Raw genomic sequence first — 19143 nt, 5'->3', positions numbered from 1 at the left:
TAATACAAACATTTTGCTCCTTTTTTATCTATCCTTATCATTATGAGCCTAAACAGTTTTTACTGGTGGTTGAAGGTCATCTCAAGCACTTTATTAGCTTTTTTGTGTACCTTGTGGCAGGTAGAATGTCCCCATGACATTTTTATCACATCAAGAATAATGTCAAGAACACAGGATAGATTAAAATGAACTCATTTATTAATGCTTTAACACATAAGAATGTTGCACTTAGGATGAATCCACAGTAACAAAGGTAGCCTTGACATCCCTCTGAGTGGTTTGTCACAAGTTTGTGTATAATGCATGGGATGGCCTTTCCACTTGCCTGAGTATCACAGACACATTCTCTCCTTTACAATTCTCTCCCTGTCACTGTCTCTGTCTAACTTCGTTTCTCTTCCTTTATCCTGGCTCCAGTCCTGACTCTTGACTCAGTTAAATCTATGATCAGAGGAGGCATTAAACACCATCCTGAAGTTACTTTTGGCCAAGCCCCAGAATCACTTCTGAAGTTGGGGACAACAGGGACACAGGTTAGAGCTGCTTTTATCAGGGCAGAGTGTTCTTGCACCCCCTTCAGTCTGTATAGACTTTGCATAGATTTTGAAGATCAATTTTGCAATGGACTATGGGCATAAGTAAATATTAAATAAAGTGGGTGGTATATTTTTAATTTACTTAAACACATAACTTATAAGTGATAAGAAGATATACATTAATTAAGCAAATAAATATCCTTCATAACTTTTATCTACTACATAGCAGTAATGATAAAACTGGTTATTATCTGTCTGTCAGTTCTAATGTTGAACTACCAGACTAATAAAGAAAATGACACATAACGTTTTATCCATCCATTTATTTTGTGTTTTTTTATGGGTTTGTTTACAAAAGAAAAAAAATAGTCCTACACAGGACTGCAGTATATCAAAGGGTATACTTGCTTTTACTCCAGCCCACAAATACAAGCATCATTTTAGAACTATGGAATTTGTGCACACTATAAGAATAAATCAGGAGAAATGTACCACTCACTATACATTTATGTATGTTTAGGAAAGTGTGTGTTAACATTTAAAATAAGAAGTATAGTTATGTACTTACTGTGAATTTTACTTTATTTACTGAGTTTAAAAAAATGATCTTATAGAAAATCCATATGTTGCTTTTTAGTGGGGCTGAATGATTTGTGCAGATAGCATGTATGTCAAATACTTTGCAGAGATTCAAAAATTTATATTAACTTTAAAGTGCATAAATCATTAGTAAAGTGAATGTTTCTAACTTTAGCTGAAGTTTAATATTTGGGAATACAGTATTTATAAGACCTTTTATGGCAAAAATTATAAAGCTAAATCATTTAATTGTTTTGTGGTTTTAATGCCTTATAGAAATGGAAAAAGAGCACATTTTATCTAAAGTGTCTACATGTGTGTAGTTAGTTTGTTGAAATCTTTGAACGTGACTAAAACAGCCGATCATTTATTCATATTATGACCAGTTGATCATTTTTACGTATAGTATAAATTTAGCAATAAGCTTTAGCACATGTCTCAGAGTGTCAGTTATTTTAACTACGTTTATCAACTTATTATATGGTTCTTGCCTAATAATCAACATGCTTGGATTAACTTCATGGTCTGAAAATGTGTCTTAAATACAGAAAGATGCATGCCATAAAACATTTTATGAATTAAGAAATGTGAAATTGATTATGGGTTATGAAGGCCAGTGCTGGGGCCACTATATAATATAACATTCTCAAACATTATTTAATTAAATTCAGGGCTATGGGAAGAAGGAGCTGCATTAAATACAGGAACTGGCCCTGGACAAGACACCAGTCTCTGTCAGGGTCAACCCATACACACATCCATACAGGGTCAGTTTAGAGATTCCTGTAACCCTGACAAGGCCTTGTTTGGGAATGTAGGAGCAAAACAACACAGACTGAAGGAGAATGTGCCCACGCCACAGGTACAACCTTACTTGGTCAACTAACACCGTCTCCATAGCCAAGAAAGCACAACAGTGTCTACACTTACTTCAGAGGCTGAAGAAGGCAAGCCTACCTACCCCCATTCTCACCACATTATACAGAGACACCACTGAGAGCGTTCTGACCAGCTGCATCACTGTCTGGTTTGGAAACTGCAGTGCCTCTGACCGTAACGTCCTACAACGGATAGTGCACACAGCAGAAAAGATCATTCTTACCTCTCTGACCTCCATTAGAAACATCATTATAAAGTCTTGTATCCACAAAGTCTATGGCATTGTGAAGGTCCGCTTCCACCCCTCCAACAGTCTATTTTGTCCCACTTCCATCTGGCAGAAGGTACTATAACATCCAAACCAGTTCTGCCAGGTTCTGCAACAGCTTCTATCACTCAGCTATCTGGATTCTGAATTCTGTGCTGCCCCCTCCGCTCTCAGATGTACTCCTAGTAGCTTGTTTGTATACAGCACATTTGTTAAACTGGTTATTACTGTTGTTTTTTTTTATTCACTGTTATTATTTATTTATTTATTACTAACCACTTGAAATTGTTAAACTTTGTTACTGTTTATAGTATATTTTTTTTTTACCTGTCTTGCACTTGTCCTGTATTCATGTGCATGTTGTAGCGTGGTTCTGGGGAGTGTTATTTGGTGCCATTGCATGTTGCAATACAGTGTATGAATGGTGTTAAAAATAAAGCCACTTGACTTGATTTGACTTGATTAGGTGCAGGATTTTCAAGCCAGGACTCTTGGCCAGTGTAGCAGCAGTGCTATCCATAATGTTAAAATGCTGGCTCGGGCTGCTTCTCATTTTAATTTATATAAATTATTTGGATGAAAATGTAACTAGCAAGTTGGTCAAGTTTAAAGGTGATACTAAACAACATATTATTGACTTATAAATGCCCAGAAATTGCAAAATCTTCAGTAGAATTTACAGTTGTAAGGTGTCATAAATGACCAGTAATATGACATCTCAAGTTAGAAAGTAAGCATTACTATTAAGGCCTGTGGATACTAATGGAGTTGTCACCTTTCTCAAGCCGATATGTTACGATTTTGGATTATGTATATATACATCCATCCATTATCCAACCCGCTATATCCTAACTACAGGGTCACGGAGGTCTGCTGGAGCCAATCCCAGGGCACAAAGCAGGACACAGACACACTAGGGATAACTGAGAATTGCCAATGCACCTAATCTGCTTGTCTGTGGAAGGAAACCCATGCAGACATGGGGAGAACATGCAAACTCCACGCAGGGAGGACCCGGGAAGTGAACCCAGGTCTCCTAACTGCGAGGCAGCAACACTACCACTGCGCCACTGTGCCGCCCTATGTATATATACACTACTCAAAAAAATTATGGGAACACTTAAATCATATATCAGATCTCTATGAACAGAATATTCAAGTGGGAAATCTTTATTAAGTAATAATGTGTAATTTGTTAACAAAATGATGTAACAACGGTCAATGGAAATCAAAGTCATCAACCCATTGATGGCTGGATTCAGCATCACACTGAAAATCAAAGTCAAAAACTGATCTCACAGGCTGATCCAATTTGCGTGAATTTTACCATGGCAACTCATAATATTACCCAGTAGTGTGTATGGCACCCATGTGCCTGTATGCACTCGACAGTCTGTGGCATTACTTGGTGACATCGGATGCACCGATACATAACATACCAGAGATTCTCAATTAGTTTCAGGTCTGGGAACATGCTGGCCAGTCAATGGCATCAATGCCTTTGTCAACCAGGAACTGCCTATACACTCTGGTCACAAGTGACTGGGCATTGTCCTGCACCAGGAGGAACACTGGACCCCCTGCACCAGTGAATGCTCTGACAGTGACTCTGCAGATTTCATCCCGGTACCCAAGAACAGTTAGGATACGCCTTACCAGCACCTCCAAACAAGTCATTCTGAATGATGTTGCAGGCTGCATAACGTTCACCACATCGTCTCCAGACTCTTTGACATCTGTCACATGTGATCAGTGTGAATCTGCATTCATCTGTAAAGAGAACGGGGTGCCAATGACAGAGCTGGCAATTGTGTTATTCTCTGGTGAATGCCAATTGAGCTGGACTGGTTTTGGACTTGAGCACAGGCCCCTATACATGATGTGGGGCCCTCATAGGATCCTAATGGACAGTTTGGTCAGAAACATGTACACCAGTAGCCAGCTGGAGGTCATTTTGTAGGGCTCTGCAAGTGCTTCTACTCTTCTCCTTGCACAAAGGAGCAGTACTGCTCCAGCTGTTGGGCTGTTGCCCTTCTAGGGCCCTGCCAGGTCACCTCGTGTAATAGCCTGTCTCCTGGTATCTCCTCCATGCTCTTGAGACTGCTAGGAGATATAACAAACCTTCTTGTGACGGCTTGTACGGATGTGCCATTCTGGAGGAGCTGAACTACCTGAGCAACCTGAATCGGCTGTGGGTACCGCCTCATGCTACCAGTAGTGACAGGGACATTAGCAAAATGCAAAACTAGAGAAGAATCAGTCAGGAAGGATAAGGAGAGAGCAAGTGTCTGTGACTACCACCTGCAAAACCATTTCCTTTTTTGGGGGTTGTCTTGCTGTTGCCTCTCCAGGGCATTTGTTGTCACCTTGATTTGCACCAAAGCAAGAGAAGTTCATTCATAGTCACTTATGCTTCCTAACAGGAAAGACTGATATCCCTGTAGCTTCAATGACTTAGTGTTAGACTGTGATGATTTAAGTGTTCCCTTAATGTTTGAGCAGCTTATGAAGTCATAAAATTAAGTTATACCTATTATTGGTAGAAAGATAAAAACAAGCACATTTGAAAACATGTATCAATAGTGTTTATGTATGCTACTAAATGCATGAAGATGATGAAAAAAACTGAATCTGAAGAAATGGTTAACTGGATTCCTGTCCAGGGTTGGTTCACACCTCGTATCTCTCCTAGACAGGCACCCGTTTCCCTGTAACCCTGAACTCTGGAAGTATGTTAGAAAATGGATAGATGGAAGTACTGTTTTTTATGGCTGCTTAGCCTCTGAAGTATCACTGCTTTTGTTTAGTTAAAAATATAGTATCTTGATTTTATTTAGGGTGATTTTTTTAATACAACACCCATCATTACTGCATTCACTTTTTAAATTGAAGGCACAAGATTTCTGAATTAAAGACTTATGAAAATAATTTACATATATTAGCAGCCGAAAGAAGAAGAAGATATTTTCTTGAATATAGTTTTAATACCCCTCTTCTCTAGTCAGATCTGCTTGGTAGTTTTTTCATATCCCAGCAGCTACAGGCACAAACCTCATAGCTTTGTGGATAAATGTCTTTGAAGCCTCCCAGGATCACAAAGATAAAATGCAAATTCTGAGTAGAGGAAACTGCCGGCTGGATTTAAACCTGGTTCCTAAGCCTGTTCTCCTATGCTCCACTGATTATTATAAAATAATTATCAAAATATCCATCCACTCCTTGGTCATGAATATTGAATTAAGGGTCACATCAAATCGGAGCCTACCCTTGCATCATTGCACAGAAGATATAAACCAAAAGTTAAATGAGTGCCAGTCCATCACAGGGTTCACTCAAATCAAATCAAATCAAATCAAAATTTATTTATAAAACACAATTTTAAAACACCATAAGTGTAAAATCAATGTACTGTACAATAAAATAAAATAAAAATATATATCAATAATAAATCAGTAAAACAAAGTACAAAAATTATGTAAATACGAAAATAAATAAGTTAAAAGAACCGATTAGAAGATAAACAATTTACAGAAAAACAATTTATATGAAAAAAATGTATACATTATTAATAAAATTGATACCAGAGTTACTCATATACAGTTAAAAGCAATTGGAAACAAGTTTGTTTTAAGTCTAGATTTAAACATTTGGGTTGATGATGCTGACCTAATTTTAATTGGCAGAGCACTCCATAACTTAGGTGCTAGAACTGCAAAGGCACGATCAACACTTGTCTTCATGTTAGACTTTGGTACAACCAACAATTGCTGTTGAGAGAAACGTAAAGAGTGGACTGGTGTATATGGAACCAGCAACTTGGCCAGATAGGATAGGGCAATACCATTTAATGACTTATAAACCAAAAGTAAAATTTTAAAATGAATCCTAAATTCAACTGGGAGCCAATGAAGCGAGGCCAGAATTGAAGTAATGGACACTACTTTCTGAGACCCAGTAAGAAAACGAGCAGCTGCATTCTGAACCATCTGCAGCCGAGAAAGTAGAGATTTACTGATTCCAGAATAAAGTGAATTACAATAATCAAAGCAATTATTGTTCACACATTATTTCACTCACTCATGCACTCGCTTGCTCGGTCTCTTTCTGATTCACTCACACACTTATTCATAAGAAGCTAATACAGACCCACCTACTTTATATGTCTTTAAAATTTGACAGTACTGGAAAGTAAATCCACACTGGCATTGTTCACCCTTTTCAGAAAACTTTATACCCAAGATAACTGTCTTTATTAATGATATCTTGATTGTTTTATAGACAGCTTATTGGCCAGAATTAGTCAAGTGCTGTGAACAATATGATTAGATTTTCTATCCATCCATTATCCAACCCACTATATCCTAAAATTTCTGAAAATCTGTAGGAAAGAAACCTGAATAGATTACAGTAGAAAAAGGATAATCTGGTTTCCTCCTTTGTTTATTCCTAGTTTATCTTAGATAATACATGAATTAGTGGCAAAAAAGAATTAGAGAAACATTTTTTTACTAAATGCCCTCAGTCCCACTCAGGATAATAGAAAATACCTTATCTTTATTTAAATAGGGTATTGGTATCTTTAAAGCTGTCTAGTTGATATGTTTTATTACTTCATGGTGCAGATAATGGTGGAATAGTGGATAGAACTGCTCAACTACACCTGCAAGGGTGTGTTTTTAAATACTATCCCATTCACTGACTATGTGGAGTTCTCATGCTTTTCCCATGTCTGCTTGGGTTTTCGCTAGGCTCTCCTTTTCACATCCTAAATATGAATGTTAGCTTTACAAGTGATTCTACATGTGCGTGATTGTCCTGGCAAAATGTATCAAAATCTGACCTGAGTTGTTTTGTTTATCAGTTATCAACAGTAGAGGCTTTAGCTCTTCACTACCCTGCATTAAGCCATACATGTTCAAAACTGACATGCAGTTTTTCCTTGTGCTCTTAGAATGTTCAATGGAGCCCTGGTTGTGCTTACAATTCGCCTGAAACTAGTTTAGCTTAAATCTATCCCATATATTATAGGTTATCATTTTTGGTGTAACCTTTTATATTTTAAATAATTAAGTAATACAGGGATTCATTTCGATGCTTTGCTCTCCCTATTTCCTTCTAGACGAGCTGGTTGGTTAGAATAGCACATGGATTTGTTTTGTCTTTCCTTTTTTCAGAACTGATACACTACAGAGATTTGGATACTTCTATCCTTTTCTTTAATCCTTATTGAACTATCACTCAGTTGGAAATGGAAACATATTTTTGTACCATTTTAATCGAGAAACTGAGCTGTATTTATTAAAAAAAGCAATCGGAAAAAAGTATTTTCTCTCGTTGTTTACAGCTGTATTTAGCTAAGCCTTCAACTTAGCCAGTGCACTGATATATTATTTGAATATAAAAGTAGAAATTTGTCGAAATTTAAAATGTGGTACCTTAATACTTGGTTCCCTGTAGATAAAGTAAAACCGCTGTTGTAATTTCATCATACGTCAATTCAAACCTCCATGTCTGGAAACGGGTGCTTGTGGCAAAGATACAGATGTGAATGTTTTCCTGTTGCAGAAGTAATGCTGTTTTCCATAGCAGAAAATCCTCACTGGATCATCCATGGATCTTTTCATATAATGTAAAGTGGCCCTAAACATCCATCCTTTTAATTAGTATCATAACTTCGGATATAAACACCACACAATACCTTATGTCTTCTTGGTCTGGACAGTAGAAATTCCGAATTTATAAAGGTTCAGAAGTCCTGTGCCTACATTAAAGGAAGAACGAATTTACTATTTCTGCAAGGTAACAGAGGCAGATAAATAATAATGAGAAGCAAAGAAGAAAATAAGAAACAGCAGAGCTTGTAATGTAGTACCTTTGCTGCTCCAGTGCTGAAAAGTCCATTTCACATTTGTAAGCTGATCTTATGCACAGATGTTCTTTACAGATACCAGCCTACCAAAGACATTGTTTAGGGATGCTTGTGAGAGGCAGAAATTTGACAGGCTGGGGAGTGGCTTTTCTCTCTGTAACCACCCCCACCCTGTGTGTGTGCGCGTGTGTGTGTGTGTGTGTGTACAGTATATATACAGTGATATATATATATATATATATATATATATATATATATATATATATATATATATATATATATATATATATGTAAAGCACTTGTGGGTGCACAAACACAAGCACACACCATCCCCCATTTCTTGAGTTTGCTCTCTCCTTCCCCTAGCAGCAAGGAACATCCAGGCTTATGATTGGCTAGTGTAGACTGATGCATGCTTTGTAGGACCACCTAGCAGAAATGCTGACAAGAAGGGGGACAGTGGGCAGTATTCATATCACGTATGCAGATTGCCGGTATCCTTGCTGTTGGAGAAAGTGTAGGGCAGGGTGAGAGAGAGAAAATGAGGGGTAGGAAAGGAAATCTGTCATACGTAAAAGTGATATGGGAATCTTGCTCTCAAGAATGCCATCTAGACTATGAGAGTTTAACACTCAACAAAAGGTTCTTAGGTTATGTACTATGAATATAACACTGCCTAACATCATAATGCAAAGAATCAGACAAGATGGCTGCTTAAATACGGATTGAGTGAGGAAGAGAGAGAGTGAGAGAGAGAGGGGGAGAGAGAGAGAGAGAGAGAGAGAGAGAGAGAGAGAGAGAGAGAGAGAGAGAGAGAGAGAGAGAATGTGTGTTCTGTTCTGGCCTCTGATGGAGATAGTAGGAGCTGCCAAGATAAAAAAGAAGGAAGCCTGGCTTTGTAGGTAAATATAGATATTATGTGGATCATATGTAGTTGAAAAGAGCTTTGCAGAGGATTGCAAATCCAAGGACACTGAGGAACAGATTACACAAGCTGCTGGAGATGGGCTGGCAAGGTGCTCCTTTATTAATTTAATTATTTTGAATTTGTCACCTCTGTACAGACATCCCCCTGTGTAATAATCTCCCTCACTCTTAAATGTGTTTATGATTTGAAATATACACAATAATATCCCAGTGAATCACAAAATCAGATAGACTATCCAAGTTCAGATTAAATAAAAGTAAGGTTCTCTTTTTCAGAGAGCCAGAAGGGCAGGGGTTATTGTTGAATATTTAAATTCTTGTGACAGAAGAAGTGTCTCCTCGCGACTGTCGCATTACTTTATTGATTTTCTCCCCCTTTCTCTCTATGTCTGTCTCTCTCTCTCTCTCTCTCTCTCTCTGTCTCTCTCTCTTATCTTCCCTTTATTTTTCTTTGATGAAAGGTGGGATTTGAAGAAGACATTAAATTCCAGGCCAAGTTCCTAGCACTAACTGCCAAGGTAAGATCAAGATGATAGAAAACAGTTTCAAATACTGTATACATATATAAGTGTATAAATGGAGACAATGTTATATTTCTTTATATAAAATATACTGTATATATTACAGTATATAGTTAATGTCTCATATATATACGTATACTTGCACTATATATATATATATGTTTGTATGAGAGTGAGTGTGTTTATGTGTTTTTGTATATCTATCTATCTATCTATCTATCTATCTATCTATCTATCTATCTATCTATCTATCTATCTAGCTGTCTTTTGTATAGTGTCTTCCTTATCTATCTTTCCTTTTCTAACATCCTGTTATAAGGCATCTTTCATATCTATCTATTGATCTACACACACTTACAGTATATTGTTAATTAAATAGCTATGACAAGCTATTACTAATTTTGACTTACTTTGTTTCTTCTGTTGTTAACTGTTAACTGTTTAAATTATGATTTTCTCTTTGAGATGAGATCCCACCATTGTCACAGATATTTTTGAAGGTTTTATTAGTTTCTAACGTAGAATAAATTCTTGAATTGTATTTATTTTTATTATTCTATTAACTTCCTTTGTTCACCTGAAAAAACATGTTGTTCGTGTGAAATGTACACAAGGAATCAGATTACTTATATTTCTGGTAATGAGCTAAAGGTTCATGATTGTGACATTTTTTCACAAATGGCTAAATTTGAAAGCCTCTCTGTCAAGCTTGTATTGGACAGAAGTTACCTAAGGTGAAGACTCTGTATGTTTCCACACACATTCGCACACTCATAATCTACATGCTGTAGAGCCTGAACTTGTACAAGTGGTTGCCCTGCTGTATTGGTAGCACCTGCATGGCATAACTGAGCGCATCCTCGGTGACGTCAAATTTTAAAAGGCCACACTTTTCTAAAGCATACATATATGCTGTGTTTGACATTAAACAAGTTTTTGAAATGTTTGATTTTACTTGTAGGTATTTCGCTTAGTGAAGCTCTGAGTTCTTCTTACTACATTAATGACTAATAGCATTAAATGTACCAATCTGTAATGCAGAAGTAAAAAAGCTGAATTACAGTAGCTGATAGATATGGCTTAATGTTACCATGCAGCTGACTGGAAAAGTGTAACTGAAATTAAAGTCTAAGTGAACCTTTTCAAATGAGCAAAAAAGCAAGTTACCTGGGGAAAAAAATCAGGTCTTTCACTATGTAGGATGCCAATTGTTTGTTATGCATCTGGTTTCCTTTCCAAATAACATATTACAAAACCTTCACAGGCAGGTTAAGCATTTACATTTTTGTGAAATTAGAAGGTCCTTATTTGTAGGGTGGCATTTAAGTACAGTGCATAGAACTTGCATTATAGTTCCAGGAACTTGATTTCAGTTTTTTAACTAATAACTATTAACACTGCACATCTTCCCATTGTCTACAAAGTATTTCTCTGAGTTTTTTGCTTTCTTTCTACCACTCAGAAATGTACGTGTTAATTTAATTGATGATTTTAATCTGGTCTAGTCTGGCTGTGCTTTGGTGTATGTGTGGGTGTTTTGGTGTGTGTGTGAGTATGCCCTTTGTGGTCTGTTGCTGTAATGGATAAGGCAGGTTCAAAATATGGTTGAATGAACAGACTGTTGGATCAGCTGGGTGTGAAATTATAGGTTCTTGGTACAACTACTTTTAATTATAAGTGATACTTTAACCACCCAAAAAGAGTATTTTTTTTACTTATCTGCTTTGTTTGTATTGATCTCTGAGAAAAATGTTTAATTTCATATTTTCATGAAGAATGTACATAGCAAACTTTCAACATGCTATTGGCTTCAACAGTGGATAGTGATTACCAATGTTGGGTGGATTATTCCTTAAATGTGCCTTTTGGAGCTTTAAGTAGCCATTAGACAATTATATGAAGATTAGTTGTTCAGCAGATTGTTCAGTTGTTCAAGTTTTGATAGAAATGTTTCTGATATACCCGGCCCATTTAAATGGCACCCGTAGGGCACATGCGGCCCAGAAGCAACCTCCATGTAGCCCAACCTGTGATCCCACCAGAAAAGCAGAAATTCCTACATGAATTGCTACATTAGCAGAGACCTTGAATGCAGCACTCTGTGTTTCCTAGCAACATTCAACCCACAATGCAGGGTATTGCTGTATGTCTAGAAGTGGTGGTAGTAGTCTACGATACTCGCAATAAGGAGATCATGAGTTTGCACCCTGGGTCCACCCTGTATGGAGTTTACAAAGTGCTTTGAGTAGTGTGTTAACAACTATATTTGTAAAGAATTATTATTATACTTGATGATTTGTCAATTTCAAATTTTAAATGTTATATTTTTTTACCAAATAAACAAAACATGTAGATGTGCCTAGGTCAGATATTTCCAAAATGTTTATTTATTTTTTTTGAAAAATGGAAAAAAAGTAATGCTACTACCTCAGATTCTTTTTTAAGTTATAGATTTCTTTTTGTTTTATAGGCACAATTTGATGTGTCTTTGTCAGATGTGACAAAATTTAAAAGGGAAACAATGAATAAACATACACGCATTTGTGATGGTTTAAAGTTTGTTCTTACCTGTTGGGTAACGGCAACTGAAAGTGTCTGGCCTAGCTAAATGTTTTGGTTTGAAAATCTTGCCCAGCTGAATTTGCAATTAAATAGCCCTGTCATATACAGTAGATTCCGCATATATTTAAAAGTTTGAGCACATTTTATTATGCCTTTCCTATAGAATTGTTAGCTAATTAATGTTCTACACATGCAGAATTATTTAGGAAAGCTTCACATTTGTATATTTTGTAATAATTCTTTACATGCACAGAATACAAGCAAAGAGAGATATGCCTAGTTGATTGTCCTAGAAACTGAGTTTTGAAATCCAGTAACATGAATGCAGAATTTAAAGCACAACCACCAAGAGACTGTACGTATTATTCAACATAACACTGCCTCTTAGTCTTTAAGCAAAGTAGCATTTTTTACTTGAAGTCATGATTAAATAAGTAGTGTGATGTACTAGGTCATATGCGCATCATCTGCTTTCTTTTTAGAGTCCTTTAGATGCTTTTCCGGCTGTTAAAGGCTGATAGCCTATAGGATAAATACGTCGTATTCTGAGCTGTAAACCTTTTTAAGTAGCTAAGACGCAGTTTCTGTTTTGTATGCGTTTTGATATGCCTGTTTTTAACCTTAGTTTACAATTTGATGCACACACCATAAAATAGCTGAATGTTGTGTTCGTGAGGGGTCAAAAATTGAGGTTAATTTCTACAAACAGATTATATGTCCTGAGTAAACCAAAAAGATACCGCTTACTGTGCTTCCATCTCGTACAGTCCAAAAAGTGATTTAGTGCTGGAATAGAGAAACAGAGGAAAAACTGCAAGACTACTTCCTTCTTGACAAACAGCACAGGAACATTCAAGGACTGTTAATTCAGAGACAGTTTCTGTCCATAGATTATAAGGTTACTGATTTTCTGATGGATTTCCTGTGTTGCACAACCTGGCAGTAACCAGGAGATTGACAGAGGTGGTGGGTTGTAGGGTAGCAAGAAGGAATGCCATGAGGAATTACATGAGGAAGAGAAACAGGAAAGAGCTACTGCAAAAATTGTGTCAGTAAGGATAATATAAGACATTTTTGTATCAGCTTTTTTGATTAATGTAGTAATGTATTCTTGTAATATTTGTTACCTTATAAGTGTGAAATCCAGACTTATACATGTGTTAGTGCCTCTTCAAGCACTTCTCAGTTGCGCTCCTTTTACTTTCTGTATGTACGGGCTCACTCAACTACTTGAAGGGGTACTTGTGTCCTCAAACAGAACGCTGCAATGCAGGATCCACAAAGTTATAGTATATCTAACAGGTGATAAAGCCAAAACATACTGTACATAAAAATATTTGAAGCAACTTATGCCATTGTCTACAAAAATAGAAACTATTAATGAAGCATCCCTTAGACATTTGCATATCACAATTCCATTTTACAAGCAAACAAACAAAATCCTGCATTTAAATTAAATATATAATTAATATGACAGACACTGTAATTCTGCATGCCTGCAAAATAATAATGCCATAACAACACAAAATCCTAAACTGTTACATTTTTTGATTCTGACTTGTTGCTGAAAGCTAATTTATTCTTTGTATGACCTTTTTTCAATATTTTGTTATGTATATATTCAAGTACCTGAACACACAAGCATCTTCTCCTTCATGAATTGGAACATCTTCCAGTGCAGTAACTTGAATGAACATATTTATCGGAAAAGCATATTGTTAACATTTTGCATAGTGTGACGATACCACTCTGGTTTTCATGGATGGCCTTTGAATTTAATAGTTAGTCCTGTTTGTTGTTGTTGAATGATTACCAGTTTAAGAGCTACATTCTTTACAAATGCCCATGGGTATTAAACCTCCCAACTTGAAGAATGAGATGGAAGTGGATGGCTCACTTCCCTGACATTAGTCAAACACAGACCTTTTTATTTCAGGTTTTGTTAGCCAAATGTCTCCAGTTCCACTAGCAAATAAAAACTAAAGAGGAAGTAGATAAGAATGTAGATTGTAGTTAAACAATGTGCACAGAAGCATTTTCCATAGAAATACTGTATGACATTTCATAAAGCAATCCAGAAAATATTTTTGTAACGTGCTTTTGTTTTGATCATATACATCTGTGCAAAATAAATAAATGAATAAATATATGAATATCACAATTAGTGTTATTTTATTTTTCTTGCATTTGTATATGAAGTAATGGCAACTACTTCCTTAAGAGCAGTCAGTTGGAGTTCTAACTTTGACGTCCTCCTGCTGCTTCTCTTGGTCTTGTATTTGCAACACTTAAAATTTTTGCTGTCATGCACAAATTTCTACACTTGTGCTTAATGTCTGTAACATCTTCATAAATGCTCACTGATCCAGAATTACAGTAATGTGCTGAACAAGCATACCTGCCTTCTCATAAATAAAATTAAAGTTTTGCATTTACAGTATCTTTGTCATTGTTCTTCTACAATGTAAAACAGACATTGCATTTTATGTGGAATTTTTTGTTATTATTAGAGTCTGATGATGTTTTTGACACCAAGCTATACTTATTTTCTAGAAGGCCATTCCTTCTGAACCCAATGCAAATTCTTTTCTCCATTGTCCCACTTTTGAGAATTGTGTAAGCCCTGACTTCTGGCCCAGTAAGATACACAATACACAGAGCTTTTCACCCCGCTTATACAAAACCAAAGATGCTCATTGTAGTTAATTTTCTTGAGAAGTGTTTCAAAGTTTTCTGAGGTTTCTTTGAAATGCATAGAATGAGCAAGAGGTATTCATTCAGATTTAGTACTGTTATGGCGCCTTTTAGATGAGTCTCTAAATAGTCTCAATTCCTCTGCATTGTAATCATTACCAAATTTCTGCACTAGACAACTTACAGTATGTTAGGGCAATAAATCAAGGATATACAGTATCTTTGCTGAAGTATGCTGAAACTTTCCCCCCTATTCCGGTGCCATGAGAAAGCTGTGTATGAATGTAATATGTTTTATCTTTTAATTGGTCCCCATAAGCTCACTACTGTCAGGTGATGTAGGGATTGTTACATCATTGACAGGTAAAAAAGTCAAATGAAATCACATGATATGAAACACTTTTTTCAGTGTGTACCTGTGTTATTTTAAGAGCAATTTTAACAGACATTGAATAAATTATTTTTCAAATCTTGGTGTGGCTTCTACCAGCTTAAATAATTGATACAATAAGTAAAGAGCAATCTGTGTGGTTCCGCTTTCATATTTTATTGAGATTTATGAATTTAGGCATTCATAATATTTATTTTTAAAAACTTGTTCAAATGTTTGCTGTGTTACCATATATATCTTTATTTATTTTTATGGTGATGATGAAATGAGGCCCCTATTGAAATTTTATAAGATTTCATTGGCCATTTGGTAGGTGTTCTTTGACTTGGGAAATTTGGAAAATTGTCCACATTCCTCCACAACACCATCTTAGCGAAGCTCATAGTATAAGTAAGATAAAGCCTGGATGACGTGCTAAATGTTTTAAGCTGACTTTATTAATATAACAGTATGCTTTACTAATGAAATCCAGCAAACACAGTGGAAAAAAATTAAACTATGTTTTGTGTGCTTAAATACATTTTTATTGGTAAACAGTCTATTCTTTTTGCTGAAGCTTATCTCTTACAAAAATCTGTTTCTCTTGCAAAGTTTTAAAGTTTCTAACACGTGGTTTTCCTTATGAACTATTGCATACATAATTTCATTAGAATATGAAAATATGCTTTTATATGAAAATATAACATTCTTAATTCACCATCTTCGCATTATCTCATGATCTATATCAGATGTTAACCTGCCTTAAATGCAAGAATTTGTTGATTTAGCAGTTGTTAGCCATAATGTATTAATGTATGTATTAATAGTTTTTGAGCCCCGATGGATGGAGTGACTGCACAGATGTTGAGAAGGCTGAGAAATACAATAATATTATTGGAAAATTGTTCTTTGGAGAATCACAAAGCTTCAACTATAACAAGCTGGTTGTATGAAATTTAATACTTGTTGAGGAAAGAAGAAATGGTAGGAAAACATAATTGAAGCTGATTTAAACTAGTTCAATAAAAGAGATAGGACTGTGCCTGGGAGCTTGGTGAAGGCTTGGTCTTGGATTACTTCAGGAGAGCAAGTATAACAGCAGTATAACAATATACTGTATATTTAATATATATTAAATCAATATATTATAAGACATTTTTTTTGTATTTTCAAGCTTGTTTTGAAAGAACAACTAAAAAAAACTAAACTAACAAATCAAGAGATAGAAGAGAGAGAAAAAATATTTAGTCAGTGAATCAATGCAGTCTGAGTCATAGAACTATCCCTGTCCTCCGGTTGCTATGCAGTTGGTAAAATCAGCACAGTTTCTTTTTTTTTCTTTTTTATGAATGTTAATTAAATTGGTTTCCATGATGATTGAATCTGCATAACATCATGACATACAGAATGGCGTTATATTGGTTGTTTAAACAACATATACATTAAGCAATTTTTTATTTATTTTGTGGGCATCAGATGTAAAATGAGAAGAAACTAGATGGAAGACAAAATATTTTTAGTATATAGTATATTGTTTTGTCTATATGAAGATTAAATGAGCCCACACATTTGACATTAGCAAGGTTTGGTAGAAGGATAGGGCTCCCTTTCCATTCTTACAGTGTTATATTGTTGTTACTAACCACAAATACCTACTACCAACAGATTTCTTAGTGATATTGTTCATTACCTTTTGTTTATATGTTTTAGAATTATGTAGTGCTTACACCTTTGGTTCAACTTTCAGTGCATTTACTTGCACACACATAATCAGGTTAAGATGAATAACCCGGTTAAGGCAGAAACCTGGTTTCATAATAATAAATGTTTATATGTGCAAGTAATGTCAAGTAGTTCTCCTTTGTCAAAACGCTCCAAAATGATTGAACTGTGCAAAAAAAGAGGTAAACATCATCATCATTGGCCCCATGAATCAGAAAATAAGCATGATGCCTCTGATCAGTTTCTTGTATTTTATATGTATCTTTAGTCAAACTGACCTATTTATAGGTTTCTGTTACTGGATTGCACGCAGCAAACTCTTTTCTGCTACGTTATACAATTGAGCCCTGCAAGGGACCGGTGGTGTGTGTGCTTCTTGCCTTACACCCAGTGCTTCCAGAATAATAATAACACAGGTTTTTTTTGTTTCAGTAAGATATGTATTGTGTCAGGCTACTTGTTACTTTAAAAAGTAATTGGACTATGTAACATGTTACTTTTAATGTGTTATCCTACTGCCCTTAAGGTTGTTTTCCTAAGTTTAACAATGTATGTTCACTTCATCAGCACAAATTTAGTGATTTCTGAAATGTTGAGACAGATTATTTCAGCCTGGAGAAAGAATAATGTGATTGTCTGAACATTTTTTTTTACATTTTATTGATTTTATTTAAAGCAAATAACATTCCTTACAAGCAAGTCAAATTTTACAGAACTAAGTTCAAATCAAATCAACCCCCACCCATGAGAAAGAAAGCTCGGCCAGCAGAGTAAAACCTAGGAAACATAAATCAATACATAAATAAATAAATAAATAAATAAATAAATAAATAAATAAATAAATAAGGGAAGAGAATTCACTTCCTCAATTTAAATGCTTATTCTAAAATATTATTCATTAGGTTCTGTCAGGTTTTAAAAAGGTTTTGCACAGATCCTTTAACTGAGGATTACATTTTTTCCAATTTCAAATAGTATATAACACAGTTACCCTCTGAAGTAAAAGAGATGAGTTTGGATTTTTCTAGTCCAGCAAGATAAGTCTATGTGCCAATAGTAAAGTAAAGGCAATTATGGTTTGTTTGTCCTTCTCCAATTTAAGCTGATCTGGAAGTACACCAATCACAGCTGTTAATGGATTAGGAAAGATTGTGACAGCAAGGCTGTCTAAAAGGCATTTATAAATGTTGGTGCAAAATAATGTTAATTTGGTGCACACCCAGAACATATGACCAAATGAGGCTGGAACTTGATTGTAATGTTTGCAGGTTGGATCTTGGCCTGGAAACATTTTGGACAGTTTTAAATAAGACATGATTTTAAGTTGGATAATTGTATGCTTTTCGCATATGGAGCTGGAGTGAATTTTGTGCATTGCTGCCTTCCACTCCTTTTCTGAAATGTTGAGCGAGAGATCCTTTTCCCCCTGAACTCTGGGATCTTTGAAAGGGAGGGACTTTAAAATGTTTTTATATATTACAGAAATGCTGTCTGAGTCCTCAAGACTGATCAGTGTTTTTTACGGAAAACAAGTAGATGAGAGGTAAGGAAAATTGGGCAAGTTTTGTTTAGCATTTCTAATTTGGAGGTAGTGAAAGAAATGTGTTGCTGGAAAGTTAAATTTGGAGTGGAATTGTTCATAGGATGCAAAAACGTTGTTTATGTAGAAATCTCTAAGTGATTTAATCCCTAATGTTTTCCAAACATTAAAAAATGTGTACGTTTGAGAGGGTGGAAAAAGATTGTTATCATGCAGAGCTACCACAGACAAAAGCTTCTCTGTCTTCCTACATTGGTTCCATATTCTGAGGGAATGAAGCACAATTGGGTTGTTAGTATATTGGTGATAACTTCCATTTACTGGGGTATAAAGCAAGGAATATAAAGAAGTACTGCAGGATTTTATTTCTATTATGGACCAAGCCTGTGTATGTTCATCTATTTTCATCAATGTCCAGGTTTTTTATAGCTTATATATTTTCTACCCAGTAATAAAATTGTAAGTTAGGTAGAGCCATGCTACCTACTACCTTAGGTCTCTGTAGGGTCGCCCTTTGGATGTGTGGTTGTTTTGAATTCCAAATAAATGAGGTTATGATTAAGTCTAACTTCTTAAAAATTATTTATTGATGTATATTGGAATGCTTTAAAACAGAAAAAGAAGCTTAGGAAGGATATTCATCTTGATAGTGTTAATTCTTCCAGCTAAAGTGAGA

General features: G+C 35.5%; 1 protein-coding gene and 1 long non-coding RNA gene across 7 annotated transcripts in view; one reads left to right on the top strand and one right to left on the bottom strand.

The window, feature by feature from the left end:
- LOC120538874 overlaps positions 1-8248 on the bottom strand; it is a 44816-nt gene extending 36568 nt beyond the window's left edge. The window contains exons 1-2 of one of the 3 annotated variants that reach the window (XR_005635528.1): positions 8135-8248; positions 7698-8023 (exon numbers count right to left, since the gene is read on the bottom strand). This is a non-coding gene — a long non-coding RNA (uncharacterized LOC120538874). The remainder of the gene's footprint in view (positions 1-7697; positions 8024-8134) is intronic. The other 2 variants (XR_005635526.1, XR_005635527.1) reach the window with 2 other exon arrangements.
- The window catches only part of tet3 (tet methylcytosine dioxygenase 3), a 159109-nt gene that overhangs the window by 27048 nt on the left and 112918 nt on the right, over positions 1-19143 (top strand). For 2 of the 4 annotated variants that reach the window (XM_039768446.1, XM_039768445.1), the window contains one exon: positions 9520-9576. The exons of 1 other annotated variant lie outside the window; for it this stretch is intronic. In XM_039768446.1, coding sequence (XP_039624380.1) covers positions 9520-9576 — 57 coding nt within the window. Of the gene's footprint in view, positions 1-8959; positions 9034-9519; positions 9577-19143 lie in introns of those variants that run through there. One more of the 4 variants, XM_039768449.1, reaches the window with a different exon arrangement.

This window comes from Polypterus senegalus, chromosome 11 (genome assembly GCF_016835505.1).
Source record: "Polypterus senegalus isolate Bchr_013 chromosome 11, ASM1683550v1, whole genome shotgun sequence".
Classification (NCBI taxonomy): Eukaryota; Metazoa; Chordata; class Cladistia; order Polypteriformes; family Polypteridae; genus Polypterus; species Polypterus senegalus.
This window is presented reverse-complemented; position numbering and strand designations above follow the sequence as displayed.